This window comes from Lemur catta, chromosome 15 (genome assembly GCF_020740605.2).
Source record: "Lemur catta isolate mLemCat1 chromosome 15, mLemCat1.pri, whole genome shotgun sequence".
Lineage (NCBI taxonomy): Eukaryota > Metazoa > Chordata > Mammalia > Primates > Lemuridae > Lemur > Lemur catta.
The window spans coordinates 36182647-36201756 of NC_059142.1; the positions used below are offsets into that span (position 1 = coordinate 36182647).

At 51.2% G+C, this 19110-nt stretch overlaps 1 protein-coding gene and 1 long non-coding RNA gene across 5 annotated transcripts; one reads left to right on the top strand and one right to left on the bottom strand.

Moving 5' to 3' along the window:
• Window positions 1-1238: 1238 nt before the first annotated feature.
• Window positions 1239-8876, bottom strand: LOC123620776. Of its 2 annotated transcripts, XR_006728943.1 has the most exons (4): window positions 8667-8876; window positions 7234-7320; window positions 5101-5182; window positions 1239-1459 (listed from the first exon to the last, which is right to left on the bottom strand). It is a non-coding gene; the product is annotated as an uncharacterized LOC123620776 (long non-coding RNA). The 2 variants fall into 2 exon arrangements; XR_006728944.1 differs by lacking the exon at window positions 5101-5182.
• A 141-nt stretch (window positions 8877-9017) lies between these two features.
• On the top strand, window positions 9018-18696 carry COPZ2 (COPI coat complex subunit zeta 2). 3 transcript variants are annotated; one of them, XR_006728945.1, is made up of 10 exons: window positions 9024-9148; window positions 9901-9975; window positions 11510-11591; window positions 12151-12242; window positions 12714-12769; window positions 13226-13303; window positions 15487-15538; window positions 16479-16517; window positions 17151-17423; window positions 18386-18473. XR_006728945.1 is itself a non-coding variant. In XM_045526295.1 (9 exons), the coding sequence occupies exons 1-9, from the start codon at window positions 9038-9040 to the stop codon at window positions 18431-18433; spliced, it is 633 nt and encodes a 210-aa protein (XP_045382251.1). In that variant the 5' UTR covers window positions 9018-9037; the 3' UTR covers window positions 18434-18696. The 3 variants fall into 3 exon arrangements, 2 of the variants coding, with proteins under 2 accessions (XP_045382251.1, XP_045382252.1); XM_045526295.1 differs by lacking the exon at window positions 17151-17423 and having other exon boundaries at window positions 9018-9148; window positions 18386-18696; XM_045526296.1 differs by lacking the exons at window positions 16479-16517; window positions 17151-17423 and having other exon boundaries at window positions 18386-18696.
• The last annotated feature ends 414 nt before the right edge of the window (window positions 18697-19110 follow it).

The following is a 19110-nucleotide window of genomic DNA, read 5'->3' on the forward strand; positions in this document are numbered from 1 at the left end:
AGCTAATTTCTTTTCTATTTTTTCAGAAGAGACGGGATCTCACTCTTGCTCAGGGTGGTCTTGAACTCCTGAGCTCAAACAATCCTCCCATCTTAGCCTCCCAGAGTGCTAGGATTACAGGTGTGAGCCACCATGCCCGGCCCCACTCATTGAATTCTTACAAAACTTCTGAGTTACTTTACCCATTTCAAACACTGAATCAGTTAACATGTTTTACTTATTCATTTTCCTATCTGTTTCCCAGTAAATACTAGAATACACACTCCACAAGGACTATCATTTCATGCATTAACTATTGTGTCTTCAAAATGTGAACTAAAATAAAATCTTAAGGCTCCCCACCACCGGCTGACTGAATGGACCCCGTCCTGGCCAAGGGGATACCTACCCTAAAACTGAATTGTCTACCTTGTGGAGGGAGGTCAGACAAACTTTATCATGCCCTCCTCCCTCATTGGAGATATCCCTTGTAACTCATTAACAGGCCTAAGTCTAGGCAAGACAAACCTGCAGGTCCTCAATTTACACAACAAATAGTCCGGTGGCTCCTCTCTGATTAACACACCTCCTTATCTTAAAACATTCCAAACCTTTAGACAAAGCTTCCTGTCTTTAACCAATTACAAGTCAAAGAATCTTTAAATCCTCCTATAACCTGTAACCCCCCCCCTTTGAGATGGCCCACCTTTTCAGGCCAAACCAATGTATGCCTTGTATGTATTGATTTATGACTTTACCTGTAATCCCTGTCTCCCTGAAATGTATAAAACCAAACTGTAACCCAACCCACAGCCAGTCCACTTGCTGAAGGCATCGTGGTGTGGCTCTGGGTCATGGTCCTCAAATTTGGCTCAGAATAAACCTCTTTAAATTATTTTACAGAGTTTGGCTTCTTTTCGGTTGACAAAAACCTAGAACAGTCCATGGAATTTATTAGACACTCAAATACTGAATAATTGAATGGGGACTGAAGGAGACAGGCCTGTGATTAGAAGTTCCTGTTGAAAGAAATTCATTAACCACACCTTTGAGGAGGTGTGGTTTTGAAGGATATGCCATGGTACCAAGAAAATAAGAGACAATTCAACCCCTGAATTACTGAGACAATGAAGGTAAATACTGCTATTGGGTAAGAAAGGAGGAGAAATGTGGGTGTGACTATTAACTCTAAAAATAAATCAAGAGGGTTGAGAAGGAAATATTTAAAAACCATTGGACTGAAAGCTATCAAGGCTCAACTAAAGTTATAGCGTTTAGTTGAGAAGGTAGGAGAGATAGCATACTAAGAGTGGTCATTTGTTTGGCATAGCAAATACAGAACAATTTTAAGTCCTGACACAGTAAAAACAAACAAAACCTGGATAATCCTTCATAGGGAGTCAGGAAACCTTAGCACCAGCAAAACTGAGTGTTTTAGGCAAGTCCATTTTCCAAGTGTCTTGGGCTGCATACCAGGTGCCTAGGATAAAAAATAAAGTGGATAAAAGGCTAATATGAAATCAAGAAAGATACATACACAGTGAAATGAAATACTGCAGCTATAGGTGGGGAGGCCACGCTGGGGAGATGAGGTATGGTTCTGTCATGTTATTTTGAGAGCTTAAATTGATTTGGTCACTTTTTAATGACTCCTGAGTATCTTGGGATAGCTCCCCTACCATCTTCTCCTTTCCCTGGGTCCTGGGTGTGGAGGGAGTGGCAGGGCCAAGAAGAGGGGCCCATGTTAGGGAAGGGATAAGAGGGTAGTGATCTTTTGTTTTTGCTCACATTATCATGTTCATTTTCTTTTGCCTCTGAACTTTAGGTTCAGTATATAAACATGTATAATAATTATTTGAGTATAACACGGGAGAGAGATGGATCAGGAAGTGTACTATTGGGTTAAAAAATAACCAGAGGGTAGTTAGAAAAATTTCCTGCTTAGCAGTTTTACAAAGGTAGGAAGAAAAAGGGAAAGACAAAGAGTTGCAAGGGCCGAGGAGAATACATAAAGACAGTCGCAATTGCAACAGCAGGCCTGGCAGTGTGTGGGCACCGAGATATCTGATACTTCATGGTAGGGGGCGGAGACAGAAAGACTAGAGTTCCAGATCAAGTCTGAGCAGGTGCAGACCTTCCCAGAACCTGCTGATTAACCTTGTAAAACCAAGGGTGTGTCCTTCTTCACCCAGGAAGCCACCCTTCTTACTTCCCGGGACACTCCCCCACCCCCCTTTGCCTAGGACAGCTGTGGGTTTTGTTTTGTTTTGTTTTTTAAGGGGGAGAGTGAAGAGGGGGGGTTCAATTTTTTTTTTTTTTTTTGAGACAGAATCTCACTCTGTCCCCCTGGGTAGAGCACAGTGGCATCATCATACCCCACTGCAGCCTCAAACTCCTGGGCTCAAGTGATCCTCCTGCCTCAGCCTCCTGAGTAGCTGGGACTACAGGCATGAGCCACAACACCCAGCTAATTTTTCGATTTTTAGTAGAGATGGGGGTCTCACTCTTGCTCAGGCTGGTCTTGAACTCCTGAGCTCAAGCGATCCTCCCGCCTCGGCCTCCCAGAGTGCTAGGATTACAGGCATGAGCCACCTCGCCCAGCATGGGACAGCTGTTAATAGGACAATTACTCAAGAAGCAAAAGATCCCATGCTGATGTGTCATCAGTCCCGGTATATCCATTAAATTAGACTGAGACCACTGGAAAAAGTGAGCGCATGCGCTCATTCCCTAAAGGAGAGGTTGGCAGCCATCAGTCAAACTGGGCCTTGCCCCGTGACTCCAGGCTGCGCAAGAGAGGAGAGAAGGCAGTGGGAAGCCAGGAAGAGAGTTAGTTCTAATGCACAGGGATTTGGGGGTCATAAAAACAGCCAGCTAACCAGAAAATATACACCGAAATCCCCATTCTCCGTGAATATTGGCATTGACCCACCCAGCTTCCCTTATAGGAAAAGCTGCTGCTGCCACCAACAGGCACATCCAGCCTTCAGTCATCCCTGGAGGATGACACCTGCCAGGAACCCTCAGAGAAGGGGCTGTGGGAGGGCAGAAAGGCTGGGACTCAGATTTCTACTGGAATAGCGGGGAATTGTCTTTTCCCCTAAGGCTGTGGTCCCCAACCCCCAGTCCTCAGCCTGTTAGGGTCCAGGCCACAGAGCTCTGCCAAACCCCCACCCCACCAACCCCCTAGTCCGTGGAAAAAGTGCTTTCCATGAAACTTAAGAACGGGGGAGGCGGGGAGAGAAAGGCAGCAGAGCAGGAGGGGAGCAGTGAGCTATCAAATACAGCTGCTCCCCATTGCATCACCGCCTGAGCTCCGCCTCCCCCCACCCACCGTAGTCCGTGGAGAAACTGTCTTCCATGAAACCGCTCCCTCGTGCTAAAAAAGTTGGGGACCGCTGCCCTTAGGCAGTCTTTTGGACATTCTGGTTGCCCATTATTTTTCCTTCTTTAAAAATGTTTTTAAATGTTGCCAATCTATGTATTTCTCACCCTCCAACCCCACCTAATCCAGGGGAATAGATTAGATGACTGCCTGAGATATCCCTACAGCCCTTCTGAGAGATTCTAGGATTACATCCTGTCAATGCTAAATGTTAGCATGTCTTGCAAGGAAATCAATTAGTTTTCCTGCTAATCCGGACATCTGGCCCCCTTTCTTACATGGTAAACATCATTAGCAAGCTTGTTACCATTAAACCACCAAAAGAGGTAAAGCCCTTCTGCAAGCCAGCCTCTTCCCTGTGCACCACTACCACTCTGTCTTAGAAGATTGCTTCTCAACCCTGGCTGCACATTAAAATCACCCCAGGAGCCTGTAAAAAAAAAAAAAAAAAAAAAACCAGGGCCAAGGTCCCACCCCAGACCAATTAAATCAGAGTCACCCAGAGCAGATTTGGGCATCAGTATTTTGTAAAAGCTCCTCAGGTGACTCTTATGTGCAGCTAGAGTAGAGAATCACTAGCTCGGAGCAAAAATGGTAATCAGGAGCGCAGACTAGAATCATCCCTGATTTGGGATGTGCGCTTTCTCAATCCTAAAATGCTCCCTTTCGTGACCTATACAGTGAAAACGCCTCACTGTTCATTCATATCTTGGCGTAACATTTTTTGAAGCTGAGTTCAACTGTCCTGTGTTTTGCCATGTTGTCCCAAACGTTGGGTAATTTTCTTTGTATATCTCTCAGTGTGACATGTCACAATCAGGGTGGTGCCATTGTGAGGTGGGAAAAGTAGGTGTTTTGGACTAACAGCTGGATTCAAAATTCCAGCTCTGTCACTAGTTGGGCCATCCTGAGATAAGTGGAGATAACAACATACATATTCATCAATCTTAAAAACCAGATCACGTGTATAAAGCACCCCCTCCCCCTGCATGTGGGCAGAGCTGAGGGCGGGGCCCTTTCTTGGCCAACCCTCTCTCCACCCACCCTACAACTTTATCACGGAGAAAGGCCAAAGGCATTGCAGAAATTAGAGCTGTCTTTAGGACGGTCTGATGGAAAGCCATCCTGCAGCCAGAACCTGGAATCTTTAGTTTTCTCCCTAGAGGATGCCACCGGCACACACATCCACGCCTCATATTCCACACACACACCTCCCCCTCTTGACATTATAGCAGGAAGGATAGAGCGAGGTTGGTACCCAAGGGAGCTGTTTCTTCTTGTCACACTAGAACAGATGCTGAAATCCTAGGACAGACAGCACAGAAATGTGGAAGCAGGAGGGTGAGTCAGAGGAAACAGAATGGTCTCCCCTCCAAGATATACCAAGGCCCAGAGGAGAACCTAGTTTGAATCACCTGCCTCCTGGGACTCCAAAAGGCAGGGACCAATTTCCGATTCCAGCTACTCCACAGACTCCAGCCGGTCAGAGATGTGCACAGCCCCCTCCCCACTCAACCACAACCCCCCACGCCCCAGGGAGCAGAGGGTAGAGAAACATGAAGCCTGCATTTTTTTTTTTTGAACCCAGCTTTGGCTTCCTTATCCTGGGGAGGCTGTATCGCAGGGTCTCCTCTGCTGCACTGCACGCTTCTCACATGCTGCCAGCCTTAAACTGCAAAGTCTTCTTGGGGGCCATGTTCTGTGGAAGACTCTGTCCCAACACTGGGTATGTTTACCTTGCATTTTTACACAGAACTCCGTTAAAGGTGCACCTCAGGCTGCGGGGCAGGTCAGGGAGGGAAAGGAGTCCTGGGCTCTCTGTTAAGGGAATTTGGGGAAGAATCACTGGGGAGAATCTCTTCCTTGAAAAGTAGAACCTGAGGACTCTGAGCTAACTTATTCACCACTGCACTTAAGATGTATAGAGACCTGGTGATTATAAGATTGGCAACTACAGTGGGGGAGGTGGGGATTTTGAGAACTTTATGGTTCCTAAGCTTCCTTCCCTGGCCTCCTCTCTCATCCGCAGCCCCCCTGTCCCTCTCCAGTGCCCTCTGTCCCCTCTCTGTGTAGCTAACGCCTCCCTCACCTCTCCCATGGAACCACACCAGCTCCCTATGTCCCCTATCTTCCAGGTCTTCCTCTGTCCTTTCTTCTAGAGACTGGCTCTCTCCCATAGTGCATACTGTATACCAAAAAGAGGCTGCAAAATGCCTCTGGAGGCTAAATAAGAGTTAAAAATGGACTCGCTCACAGAAACTTTAAGGCATCAAAATAATCAATTTTTTTTTTTTTTGAGACAGAGTCTCACTTTGTTGCTGGCTAGAGTGCAGTGGGGTCATTGTAGCTCATTGCAACTTCAAACTCCTGGGCTCAAGGGATCCTCCTGCCTCAGCCTCCCGAGTAGCTGGGACTACAGGCAAATGCCACTATACCCAGCTAATTTTTCTATTTTTTGCAGAGATGGGGGTCTCGCTCTTGCTCAGGCTAACCTTGAACTCCTGAGCTCAAGCAATTGTCCCGCCTTGGCCTCCCAGAGTGCTAGGAGTACAGGTGTCAGCCACTACACTCAGTCTAGAATATTTTTTTAAATAACATACCCAGCCAGCATGACCGCTGACATAACATCTGATGACCTGGAACACAAACAAATAAAATGCCAACTACCTGGTCCTTTTTCTCCCTATTTTACCAACTAGTGTTTTTTTGTTTGTTTGTTTTTGTTTTTGAGACAGAGTCTCACTCTGTTGTCCAGACTACAGTGCCGTGGTGTCAACCTAGCTCACAGCAACCTCAAACTCCTGGGCTCAAGCGATCCTCCTGCCTCAGCCTCCCGAGTAGCTGGGACTACAGGCATGTGCCACTATGCCCAGCTAATTTTTTCTATATATTTTTAGTTGTCCAACTAATTTCTTTCTATTGTTTTTAGTAGAGACAGGGTCTTGCTCTTGCTCAGGCTGGTCTTGAACTCCTGAGCTCAAAAGATCCGCCCACCTTGGCCTCCCAGAGTGCTAAGATTACAGGCATGAGCCACTGAGCCCGGCTGCAGCTAGTATTGATTATGTTCACTATTACAACTCTGATAGCCTGCAAGGAAGGTGCACATGTGTCTTCTAAATCATCATATACCAGCCTGGGCAACTTAGTGAGACCCCATGTCTACAAAAAATTTAATAATTAGCTGGGCATGGTGGTCCATGCCTGTAGTCCCAGCTACTTGGGAGGCTGAGGCAGGAGGATTGCTTGAGCCCAGGAGTTTGAGGTTGCAGTGAGTTATGATGACACCACTGCACTCTACCTGGGGCAACAGAGCAAGACTGTCTCAAAAAAAAAAAAAATCATCACATACAGAGGTTCAGTACATGTTCTCTGAGATGTCCATGCCACTCACACTCACTCACCTCCTTCAGCTCTTTGTTCGAATGTCACCTTCTTGAAGTCTTTCTCAGAGGATTCCAATGAAAATGGCATTCTACCCTGCCTTTCCCTGACCTCTCACATTCCTGCTCTATTTTTCTTTGCAGCACTTATCACCAACTCATATAATATCTACTTTACCCATTTATTTGTGTATTATCTGTCTTGCACAAAAATGTGTGCATGCACGCACACAAACCTTTGATTGTAAGTTCCATGAAAAAAAAGAGATTTCATTTTGTCTACTGTTGTATCTCAGTAGCCAGAAAAGCACCTAGCACATAGTAGGCACTCAATAAATATTTGTATAGCACATAAAATGTGGTTTCATTGATAAGTACATTTTAATTATTATTTGTTTAAAATAGGCATTCTATAAATATTTATACATGATCTCCCTCATCCTGAACTCATATATTCATTCACTTACTCAACAAATGCTTATTAAGTACCTGTCAGCGCCAGGCCCTGTGGGAGGCACCAGGAATTCCATAGTGAACAGACAGGCACATTATCTCCGTTCTCACAGCACTCAGAGTCTGGTGGGGAGAACCATACACATTTGTAAACAAATTAGTAACAACGATATTTAGAGACTGAGAAAAGTACAAGGGGCCGGGCGTCGTGGCTCACGCCTGTAATCCTAGCACTCTGGGAGGCCGAGGCGGGTGGATCGCTCAAGGTCAGGAGTTCGAGACCAGCCTGAGCAAGAGTGAGACCCCGTCTCTACTAAAAATAGAAATAAATTATCTGGACAGCTAAAAATATATATAGAAAAAATTAGCCGGGCGTGGTGGCGCATGCCTGTAGTCCCAGCTACTCGGGAGGCTGAGGCAGAAGGATCGCTTAAGCCCAGGAGTTTGAGGTTGCTGTGAGCTAGGCTGACGCCATGGCACTCACTCTAGCCCGGGCAACAGAGTGAGACTCTGTCTCAAAAAAAGAAAAGAAAAGTACAAGGAAAGAAATAAGTAGGGTGGGGAGATAAAGAATGTGACAGGAGAGACCTATCAAGTCAGATACAACAGCTGTCACAGAGGGCCTTTTGGTGATGATGGTTAAGCCCAGGCTTGAGCAAAAGGAGGCTCAGTACTCTCAGCAGAGGACAGCCCCATTCGGCAGCCATCCATCCCTGCTCAACTGCTTATTAGCTGTACTGTCTTGACAAAGTCACACAAACTCTGAGTCTCTCCTTCTTTAAAATGGGGGTGATAATAGCTACCTCACAGGTGTGTGTTACATAAAGTATGTGGAAGTGTTATATGTAAAGTACAGCCATTTCCTTTTCTTTCTTTCTTTCTTTCTTTCTTTTTTTTTTTTTTTTTTTTCAGAGACAAGGTCTTGCTCTGTCACCCAGGCTGGAATGCAGTGGTGTGATCATAGCTCACTGCAGCCTCCAACTCCTGGGCTCAAACATCCTCCTGCCTTAGCCTCCCAAAGTGCTGGGATTACAGGTGTGAGCCACCGTGCTCAGTCACACACATGTTATGGGTAAATGCATAAGTACCATTAACTCTGTATCACCAGAGTGTGACTGTCCCACTGGCCAGAGTATGCTGAAATGAGAGCTTGCCCTCTGATATACTTAGACCAAGGAAACCAAAACATGTTGCACAGCCTGATGCCATTGGCGGAGCATTTGTGCCGCTGCGCATCTGTCTTGCTTCAGGTTGTGCTGTATGTGTGTCTTGGGAGACATCTGGGGACGGGGTGGGGGGTGGGGACGGAGTCTCCAGGACCATGGCCCCCTTCCCCAAGTAGTGAGGGGAATGGGAGAGCCTCTTCTCCAGGGACCCGTCCCCAGAACTGTCCTCATCTGTTGTCACTGCTAGACCCTGTCCATAAGATCCAAAGGGTGACCTGACATATTTGCCCCCATAGTACCTACCAGAGGTCAAGAGACAAAAGTGGGCTTTGCTTGTGTTTTCTGCTGGCCCAGGACAGCTTGCGGACACCGAAGCCACAGTTTGGAGAGGAGAAAGAAAGCAGGATGAGGTCCTGGGGCAACCTGAGGGTGCGGAGTTCTGGGCTTTAAGGGACGGGAAGGACGGGGGAGGAGAGAGGAAGGTGAGAAATGGGGAAGGATTGCCGGGGTGTGGGCGCAGGGCGCAGAGGGCGGGAGGGGAGAGGGGGGAGCGAGCAGGAGGAGGGGGCTGCGAGGCGGGGAAAGCCACGCACGCGGGCGCGGCGGCGGCCCGGGCCGGGCGGGCGCGGAGGCGGGGCGGCGGGCGGCGCTGTCAGTGCGAGGCGGCGAGCGGAATGCAGCGGCCCGAGGCCTGGCCACGTCCGCAGCCGGGGGAGGGGGCCGCGGCGGCCCAGGCTGGGGGCCCGGCGCCGCCCGCCCGAGCCGGGGAGCCCTCGGGGCTGCGGGTACGGAGCGGGCGGGCGCGGGGGTCTCGGGCGGCGGGAGCTGGGCGGGGACGCAGCGGGGGAAGGGGAACAGCTAACTCAGAACTCCCGCGCCCGGCGGCTGGGAACTTTGTGCCACCCCCGATCAGTCCCAGGGAGAGGGCGGTGGCCCAGGACACGGGAGGAAAAGTTCGTCCCGGCGCCGACTGGCGAGGAGGCCTGTCCAGAGTCCGGCTGCGCAGGGCTGGAGTTCTGGGTCAGTTTGGAGCAGGGTGGGGGTGGGCTGAGATTCCGCTGGGAGGGGTGGGGAGTGGCGTGTCCGCCCGGAACTCGAGGTCCCGTCGCCGGTGGGTGATGGGCGTGCTTCTGGAGCCCACCCGGCCTGGGGCGCGCTGAGATTGCGGGTCCAGCGCCGGCCCGGGCTCAGCTGGAAAGAGGAGGCTCGGCCCCGCTGTCCCCCCGGCCCAGGTTCTGTGATACACTCCGACTCGGGCTCTGGAGCAGTCAGTGCATGACAGAACTTGGGCCCGGAAGGACCTTCTGCACCCAACGGGCACAGGGCCCATCCCGGCCTGCAGTGGAACATCTGCCTGGGAGTGGAGTGGGCACTGGAGTTGGCCCATGTGGCACAGGGTTGGGTGGGAGCCAGCTGTGGACCTTTGGGGCTGGGGTTGTTGCAGCCTGAGGATGTACTCCTGGGGCCGGCAGATCCCACAGAGACAGGGTGTCCACCTTGAGTCAGGGGCCAAACGCAGCTTCCTTCCCGCTGTCAGTTGCAGGAACCTTCCCTCTACACCATCAAGGCTGTTTTCATCCTAGACAATGACGGGCGCAGGCTGCTGGCCAAGGTAACCCCCCTCCCCACCCTGAGGGGCCCTGCGGAAACAGTGCCACAGCCCCAAGAATACAGGTCCACCCAGGTGACACTCCCATCTCAGGAGACTCCACTGTGATCTCTGTGACTCAAAGCAGCCCAGCTTAGACCCTCTGGAGGTCATTCTGTCCATCCTCCTGCTTGTCAAGCCGCTGACCCCTGAAAGGGGGGATCTCCTCTCTTTCCACTCATGTTCCCTAATGTCATCTCATCCCCCTTCCACTGGCCAGCATGGGAACCACAGTGAACTGTGTGGTAGGACTGTAGCATCTAAATCAGCTATGAAATGCATTCTAGATTTTGTTTCTTTGGAGCTGAAACTTTTTTGTCTTCAAGACATGCAAATGAGTGTGTTCACCACAGCAGGCCAGCAGGGAGACCGCTAACTTGCCTGCAGATTTAGTACTAAGTGGCAAAATCCACAGCCAGAACATTGAAAGCTGAGCTGACCACCCTTTGCCTCTGCAGATGGCCAGAGGTGGCTCAGCAGTGCCAGAGGCTCCCAGGCCTCCTCCCAGTAGGACCCATCGAAGTTACAGATTAAGAAACTGAGTCAGAGAGAGAGGCTCACCAAACCCAAACAAAAAGCATTGATTTAGTTATGGAATATGTGCCAGGAACTTTTCTTTTTTTTTTTTTCTTTCTTTTTTTTTTTTTTTGAGACAGAGTCTCGCTGTGTTGCCTGGGCTAGAGTGAGTGCCGTGGCGTCAGCCTAGCTCACAGCAACCTCAAACTCCCGGGCTTAAACGATCCTACTGCCTCAGCCTCCCAAGTAGCTGGGACTACAGGCATGCGCCACCATGCCCGGCTAATTTTTTCTGTATATATTTTTTAGTTGGCCATATAATTTTCTTTCTATTTTTAGTAGAGACGGGGTCTCGCTCTTGCTCAGGCTGGTCTTGAACTCCTGACCTCGAGCGATCCACCTGCCTCGGCCTCCCAGAGTGCTAGGATTACAGGCGTGAGCTACTGCGCCCGGCCTTTTAGATATTTAATCTTCACCATGATGCTGTCTGAAGTCAGACTTCCTTGCTGTTGAATCCCAGCTTTGGCCTTACAACCGTGAGGTGCTGGGGACTTCCTCATGCCCCAATTTCCTCATCTGTATAATGGGGATGATAAGTAGCTGTTGCCATGATTGTTATTGTTGTTTAGGATGGACTCCTGGCTTTGCCATCTTCTTTGTAGACTAAGGTTGGTGTAGAGACAGTGTGACCTGGTGACCACCCCCATCCTTAACACCTTGCACATCTGCTGAATGTACAAGAGCCTCCAAGAAACCAGGAGGGGACTCCAAAAGCAGGCATCAATATTCCTCTATGTTTGGGGACTTTCTCTGCTTAGACTGTGTTTATGGGGAAATAGTGAGCAGACAGGCCTAGAGGGCCACAGCGGGGAGACAGACACAGTAGCAGGGTCCTGCTTCGCGAGCACCCCCTGTTCCCTGCACCCATCCAGGGAGGAGCCCTGTGGATAGCCATGGCCCCTTCTCCTTCCCTTTCTCCTAGTATTATGATGATACATTCCCCTCTACGAAGGAGCAGATGGTCTTTGAGAAAAATGTCTTCAACAAGACCAGCCGGACTGAGAGTAAGTGTCTGTCTCTTCCTCTGCCAGAACTCTAGAACACACACCGTCATGTTCTCCATCTGGACACATCTGTCCCTGTTGGCCTTATACACCCACAGGCCATTTGCCCTTTTTCAAAGGCTCTTCTTCCTCTCCTTCCCGGCTGTTCTCCACTCCCTTCTTCCTCCAGGGACCCTCTACTCCCCCTGACTCACAACCCCTGCTCACCAGCTCACCCAGACCTCTCTCCCAGCTGGGGAGGCCAGCTGTGCTGTGGTTCCCCCACCAACTTGGATCTTGTCCCAAGGCGTTGCACATGGTGGGAGGGTGGGCGGGAGGTCGACTGGTCAACACCTGGGTTTGTTGACTCCTCAGAATGCGGCAGTCCCTAGACATAGAGCAGCTGGTGGAAAAAAGGACACAGAGCAGCCTAATGGTAGTGTCCCTAGTGCTGGTTTGTCCAAGGGTTCCTTCGAAAGGGAAGAAGAAAATAGAAGAAGTGCAGAACAGGAGACAGGGAGGAGGGGCCAGGGTGGGACCAGGCAGAGTGGCCAGAACTGAAAGTCCCCTCTACTTCTAGGTGAGATTGCATTTTTCGGGGGCATGACCATCGTCTACAAGAGCAGCATTGACCTCTTCCTGTATGTGGTGGGCTCATCCCACGAGAATGAGGTGAATTCAGGAGGTTGGGGTGACAAGGAGGGTCTGTCCATGGGGGAATGGCTTGGAATCTGGGGTGGAGGCTAAGATCTGGAGGCTCACCATTGGTACCCCTTCTTCTAGGCTCCAAGGAGTAGGGGGGCAGTCAGAATGGTTCTTTCTGGGACAACACATATCCCTGATGCCCCTTAGGTTCCTTGGGAACCAGAAATGAAGTCATCACCCCCTCTGCAGGGAGCCTTTGTTTCCTTCTTGAACATAACTAGAGAAGGGTACACCCAAGGTCCCCCAGTGGAGCACTCCAGTGTTTCCCAGCCCAGACCCAGGGAAGTTCCTGCCGAGGTCAAACTGTAGTCTCCAGCCCAGGCCTCTCTGAAGAGGGAGAACTGCCCTCCGCTGGCCACACAGGTGGGCTTTGAGGGCTTCGTTTGGCCTTCTCAACTGCAAGCTCTCTTCTCCTCCTCCCGTATTTGCCCATCCCAGCTGATGCTCATGTCTGTTCTCACCTGCCTGTTTGAGTCTCTGAACCACATGCTAAGGTGAGTGAAGTTCTCTGCCCTCCAAGGCTGCATCCCCCAGGCCTTGATGCATCTCAGAGGTAAGGTCCTTCCTCCTGCTTTTCTCCTGAAGTCCCCACAAGACTAAGATAGTCCAGTCCCAGTGAAAGTTCACTGTCAACACAATTAACCACAGCAGGGCTGTAGCATCTAAGCTGCTTATGAAACACATTAGAGGTCTGGTGGTGGGCGCAGTGGTGTCAATGCCCAAGGCCTGGGAGGTTGGGCAGGTGGGGCTCCCAGCAGCAGACCCGCCCTGTGCTCAGGAAGGCCGTGCACAGGCTCTGTGCTCACTGCCCTTCACGTTCTCCTTCCCAGCTCTTGTATGGGGTTGGGGTGAGTGAGGCAGTCTCTGGAGAGAGAGCGTCCGCGTCACCTAGGTAGGGACTCGGTTCCTCCTGGCTACGCGGAGGCTCAGGAGCTCGTGTCTACCTTCAGGAAGAACGTTGAAAAGCGCTGGTTGCTGGAGAACATGGATGGAGCCTTCTTGGTGCTGGACGAGATTGTGGATGGCGGGTGAGGCAGGGGCGGGGAGAAGAGGAGATGGTCAGGGACAGTCACAGCGATGGGTGCCTTTGAGGATCATCAGTTCCAGATGGCACCCAGCACACTGTTGGGCTCTCTGGCCAATTCTCCCTCCCTTCCCCCAGCACATTCCCAGTGATCCCATCCCCCAGCCCTTACCCTTACACCCAGCTCGTGAGGATGGAAGTTGATTTCAATGTTAGTCAAAGTCAACCTGATGTCCAACTGTGGCAGACTGTTAAATAAGCAGGTGTTGGGCGCAATCCGGTTTGATCTCCTGTGCACTGGCACACACGCTGGTCCTCTCTGGAGGGACTTCAGACACAGTCACCTTCCACTCCTACAGCTCAACTCCAACACCATCTTGATACGTGACTTGGGCCAGTTACCGATTCTCCTTGAGCCTCCCACTCCCCATCTTTAAAATGCAGATGATTGGCTGGCGCGGTGGCTCACGCCTGTAATCCCAGCACTCTGGGAGGATCGCTTGAGCCTAGGAGTTTGAGACCAGCCTGAGCAAGAGTGAAACCCGTCTCTACTAAAAATAGAAAAATTAGCCGGGCCATGTTGTGCACACCTGTAGTCTCAGCTACTCGGGAAGCTGAGGCAGGAGGATCGCTTGAGCCCAGGAGTTTGAGGTTGCTGTGAGCTAGGCTGACACGGCAGCACTCTAGCCCAGGTCTCAAAAAAAAAAAAAAGAAAAGAAAGAAAGAAACTTCTTGAGCATCTTAAAAGCATCTACATGCCTCTTTCATTACATCCATTTTGTAGATTAGGAAACAGAGCCCCAGGGATTCAGATGAGTGGCCTGAGGTACATGGGACAGTCTCTGGAGAGAGAGGGTTGACCTTACCTAGCAGGGACTCGGTTCCTCCCAGCCATGGGGAGGAACACACAGCTAGGGAGTGACAAGGCCAAGATTTAAACCCACATGCCTGGTTCTGGGGACTGTGTTCTTCCCATGGCACTGTACCAACTGCCTGGGGGCAGGGGGCTCTGGGAGATGGGGGCCTCGGAACGCCTCCCTCCATCTATGGCAATTAACTGCCTGCTACTGCTGGGCCTTGCACAGATTTCTGGGACCCAAAAGTGAGTGGACTAAGACCAGATTTCGTGGAGCCAGAGGCATAATTTGGTGGCCCCTCTTGAAGGAAAACTTTACATACACACATACCAAATTACAAATACAAAATGAGGTGCAGGGCTTCAGGAGGCTTATGAAGAGGGTGCTGAAGTGTAAGCTTCATGAGCCTCCCCATCTCTGCCTTTGAAGAAAGAGATCAGTGTCCTGCAAAGGTAAACCAGGGAAGTGACACCTGGACCAGGGCCTTGGCCTGGGATGCTCTGTCTTTTTGGATTATGAAATCTTTGGTTTGGGAGCTGGGGGCTGGGGGCACTTACCCCAGGGAAAGCACCTGGAAGAGGCCTCTAAGAAATGTTTGTCACTTCCAGTAGTTTGGTAAAAAAGAAAAAACTAAGCTTCTGCCCAAGAGGAGCCTCGCCGGGTAAGGAGGGGCACTCCGATCCCGTCATCTCTGTCCCTCACTCCCCGTGCACCCTGCACACCCCCCAGTGCCCAGGAAAGAGTGCCCACCAGCTGAGAAAAAGCCTTACTATTTGGGTCCATCAAAGGGGAAGGTAAAAAAAAAAAAAAAAAAACTAAAAAAAATTTTTTAAAAGAAAAAGGTTTTAAAAAAGGAGGAAGACAGATTGTGATTTTTAGAGTTCCATTTCTTTCATGTTCAGCATGACCCCATGGCATAAAATACTAGTGAAGTAAGATAAGGACCCCTGGGGCCTCCCTTCCCTACGTCTGAGTCTTTTCACAGGGAACCTGCCCCAAGACCCAGAGGTGATGTGAGCTTTGAAGAGCTCTGAATTTTTTAAGTCCCTCCTCTTGACAACCCGGTCATTCTAGACTGGACTGCTCTCACCCGGACTCAAAGTGTTTGCCTGGGGATGAGCAAGTGTGTGGACCACCGGGGTGAAGTGTTGAAGAATCAGAGCTGAGGGCCCTCGGTGGAGAGGGAGAGTTCCGACTTGAGGACTGCTGCTTGGAAGGGACCCTGGAAGGGGACGTTTTGCAGGATGCATTGAAGACACTCGGCAGAGAGAGGAGGCGGAGGGGAGAGCCATGTCACAATTTTTGTCCTTGTTTTTCTCTCATTTTGTAGCGTGATTCTGGAGAGTGACCCCCAGCAAGTGATCCAGAAAGTGAATTTTAGGGTAAGGGCCTTTCTGCATGCCCCCTTCCCTCCTGTCTCCTTCAGCCTGCCCTTCCTGTCCTCCCCGCCTCCTGTCCTCCCTGGGCTGAGATGTTCCATAGAAGCCTAAGCTTCTCTGGCAGAAGCCAGGCGCTGGGTCGATGCACTTGTTAGTGCTGGGGTGGGTGGGCAGCAGTTGGGGGTGGGATGTCAGTTAGTAAAAGAGGTCTTTCCAGCTGGGCATGGTGGCTCACGTCTGTAATCCTAGCACTCTGGGAGGCCGAGGCAGGAGGATCACTCGAGGTCAGCAGTTTGAGACCAGCCTGAGCAAGAGCGATACCCCATCCCTACTAAAAAATAGAAAGAAATGATTTGGACAGCTAAAAATGTATATAGAAAAAATTAGCCAGGCATGGTGGCACATGCCTGTAGTCCCAGCTGCTCAGGAGGCTGAGGCAGAAGGATTGCTTGAGCCCAGGAGTTTGAGGTTGCTGTGAGCTGGGCTGATGCCACGGCACTCTAGCCTGGGCAAGAGAGCGAGACTCTGTCTCAAAAAAAAAAAAAAAAAAAATCTTCCCATCCTCTCCCCCATAGGAGCACAAGTACCTCACCACTTTCCCTAGTAGGAAGCACAGACTGGGGAAGTAAATCCTCAAAGAGAAACCAGGTGGCTGCCTTGGGCTTGAGGCTGGCAGGGAGAGGGGCACAGAGAATCTCCCTGCCTAGTTTGGCTTTCTTGGGTGAAAGAAACCTTTCTTCCTATCTTTATGTGCCACAGCTGGGTTCCCAGGGGCCCTTTCCAAATGACAGGCTGCAGGACTTCCACTAACCAGTGACACAGCTGCAGTTCTGGACCACCCTAACCACTGCTCCACCTCACCCCCGAGCCCCTTTCCTTCACCTCCCTGGCCCAGTATGCTCGCCCTGGCCTGACCTTCCTCCCTGACTCTGCTTCCTCACAGGCAGATGATGGCGGCTTGACTGAGCAGAGTGTGGCCCAGGTAGGACCCTGCATCTGCCTTGGCCAGAAATGGGCTAGAGGGATAAGGAGAGCAGAGCATCCCCGGGGACCCAGGGAGGCTATCAGGGCTGACAGATGAGGGGTGCTAGAGGGGTGAAGTGATGACAGGCCATCTCTTGGAGAGACCCAGTGGAGACTTCCTGGCTCTCCCAGGTGGGGGGAGCTGGTACTAACTGATGGGTGGGCATGTTACCGTCAGCCCAACCCGGGATGAACTGCCCACGCTGGAGATTGGTGGGTCACTCATCCCCCCCACTGAAAATCTGGGGGCTCAGGCCTCTGATGCCCCCCAAATCTGGAAAGAGTACTCAATAGGAGTTTGCCTCCAAACCCCATCCTCACTATTTAGGGTCCACACTGGGATTGTTAAGGTACTCTCAAACCCACCATAGGATCTAACTTGCCCTACACATCATTTGCCACCTTGCCCCTAAATGACCTGGCTGTGGAAAAGCCCATCCCTGCCACACCCCTGCATGGTCCTATCTGGGGGTGCCTGTGGAGCCAAGGGCTGGGAGAGGTTCCTGGATCTGAGGCCTGATCGGTTCCCCAGCTGCACAGACCTCCTGCTGGGCAGGCGCACTGTATTGACCTCTGTTCTGTCTGCCCACAGGTCTCTCTGCTCAGACTAATCCTCTTTGCACGGAACTTCCTGCCTGGCACTAACTCCCTTCTGCCGTGGTGGCCCTGCTGAGATGGGCCTGTGCCATCCCAGGGGTGGTGCCCACATTCCTGCACTGCCCTCAGTGCTCACCCTGCCTCGCCCTCACCTCTGACTCCCTGTGTCTCTTCATACCCTGCTGGAACAACTGCAGCCACACAGCAGTTTTCAGGACAGAAAGAGGTTAGGGAGCAGTGAGCAGCAGATAAGAGCGCAGGTTCTCATGTGAGTCATCTCAGGGTACATTTCCACCTTACCACCTAAAGCTGGGTGACTTAGGGCAAGTTACTCAACCTCTCTGGGCCTCACATAACAGTAGGTCCCTCCTCATAGAGTTATTATGAGAATTAGATGAGCCAATGTATGGCAAGCTCTTAGGATAGCTCCTAGCAAGTCATACATGCTCGATAAATAACCATCACTATTTCTCCAAAGGTAGAAAGAATGAAGACAGCATGTTTTGTGGAATTCTTTAGTAAAAACCAAGGAAGGTGCAAGTAGCCAATGGGGGATAAAAATGAAGAGAATGTTAGATTCCAGCTAGGAGAATCAGGGGAACCCCAGGCTAAGCTGTCCCCAAGAGAGGAGGAAGGGACATACACACTGTGGGGTGGACCTTCAAAAGGGAATGAGGCTTCATGGCTGAAGGGACAATCTGAGGGATTGCGACTGTTTCCTCAGCATAGTGTGGGAGTGCACACAGCTGAGAGCAGGTGTCCCGTGGCAGGGTCTGGCTGGCCACCTTTTGCCAGCTGTGCCACATCAGCAGCGGGTTGGGGTGGGGTGGGGTGTTGAGGACAAACTGCCAGCCAAGGGCAGAGCTAGGGGTTTGCTGTGGTGTCTGAACACAGGAAGTGTCAGGCCTGGGCCCGGCCTCTGCCTGGACGTGGCAGTGTGGGTGGGAACTCACATGGCATGGTGTGGGAGAGACTGAGGCTCTGCCACACCCACGGCTGCCAATGCAGGAACCAGAGGGTTGGACAGGCTTTAGTCTGAGGTGGGAGCTGGCTGCAGCCAGTTTGGCCTGTGCCCATTTAAATCAGGCAGAGACAAGCTGCTGCCACCTAGTGACCGGGGCTTGCACGGGCGCTTGGGGAAGGTGGGCAGTAGACCTCCCCATCACTGCGTGTTAAGGCATCTGACATGCCCCTCAATTCTTTCTCTCAACCTCCGCCACCCCACCCCAGGTTCTTCAGTCCGCCAAGGAACAAATTAAATGGTCGTTACTGAAATGAAGGCTGTGAATTCAAGGATCTCTGCTCCCCAGACCATTTCCTCAATCCTGGTAAAAGCCCGAAGACCCCAGGGGTCAGGAGAGACCCCTCTACATCCCCAGGCCTCGCCCAGAACTGGCTCCTGAGGTCTCCCGCCAGGCATTCTGAGAGGGAAAGGTTTGGCTCCAGCACTGAGTCACCCGTTCTCACTGCCTGGCCTTAATTCAGACCTTAGGCATTCCTGGCCCCAGGGCCCTAATAAACCTGCTTTTGTCTCCTGCCAAGGGTCTCTTCTCTCTTGGCCTTGGACGTGTGCTTGTTCAGATAAAGGCTCTGACACCCTCTGTGGCTCGTCTGGATCTCCAGTACTGGGGTGGGGCATATCCCCCTGGCTGTGTGATTGTAGAAAGGGGTGGGTCACGGGAAAGGGGACCATTTAACACAATGGGGGGGGGTGCGACGCTTATACCACGGGGCCCCTATGTGTCGGGGAGGGCCGGGTATGGCCGTGTGACACGGAAAGACTAAAGTGGGAGGAATGGCGCATACTGCCGGGAAAAGGAGAGCAAAAGATGGTACCCCTATTTTGTGCGTGCCGTACACATATGGTGGCCCGCTGGGGATTCCTTGAGTCATGTTTTCCATTCCTAGCCTCCAGAAAGGAAGGGAGTAAGGCTTCCTCTGGACAAAATGAGGAA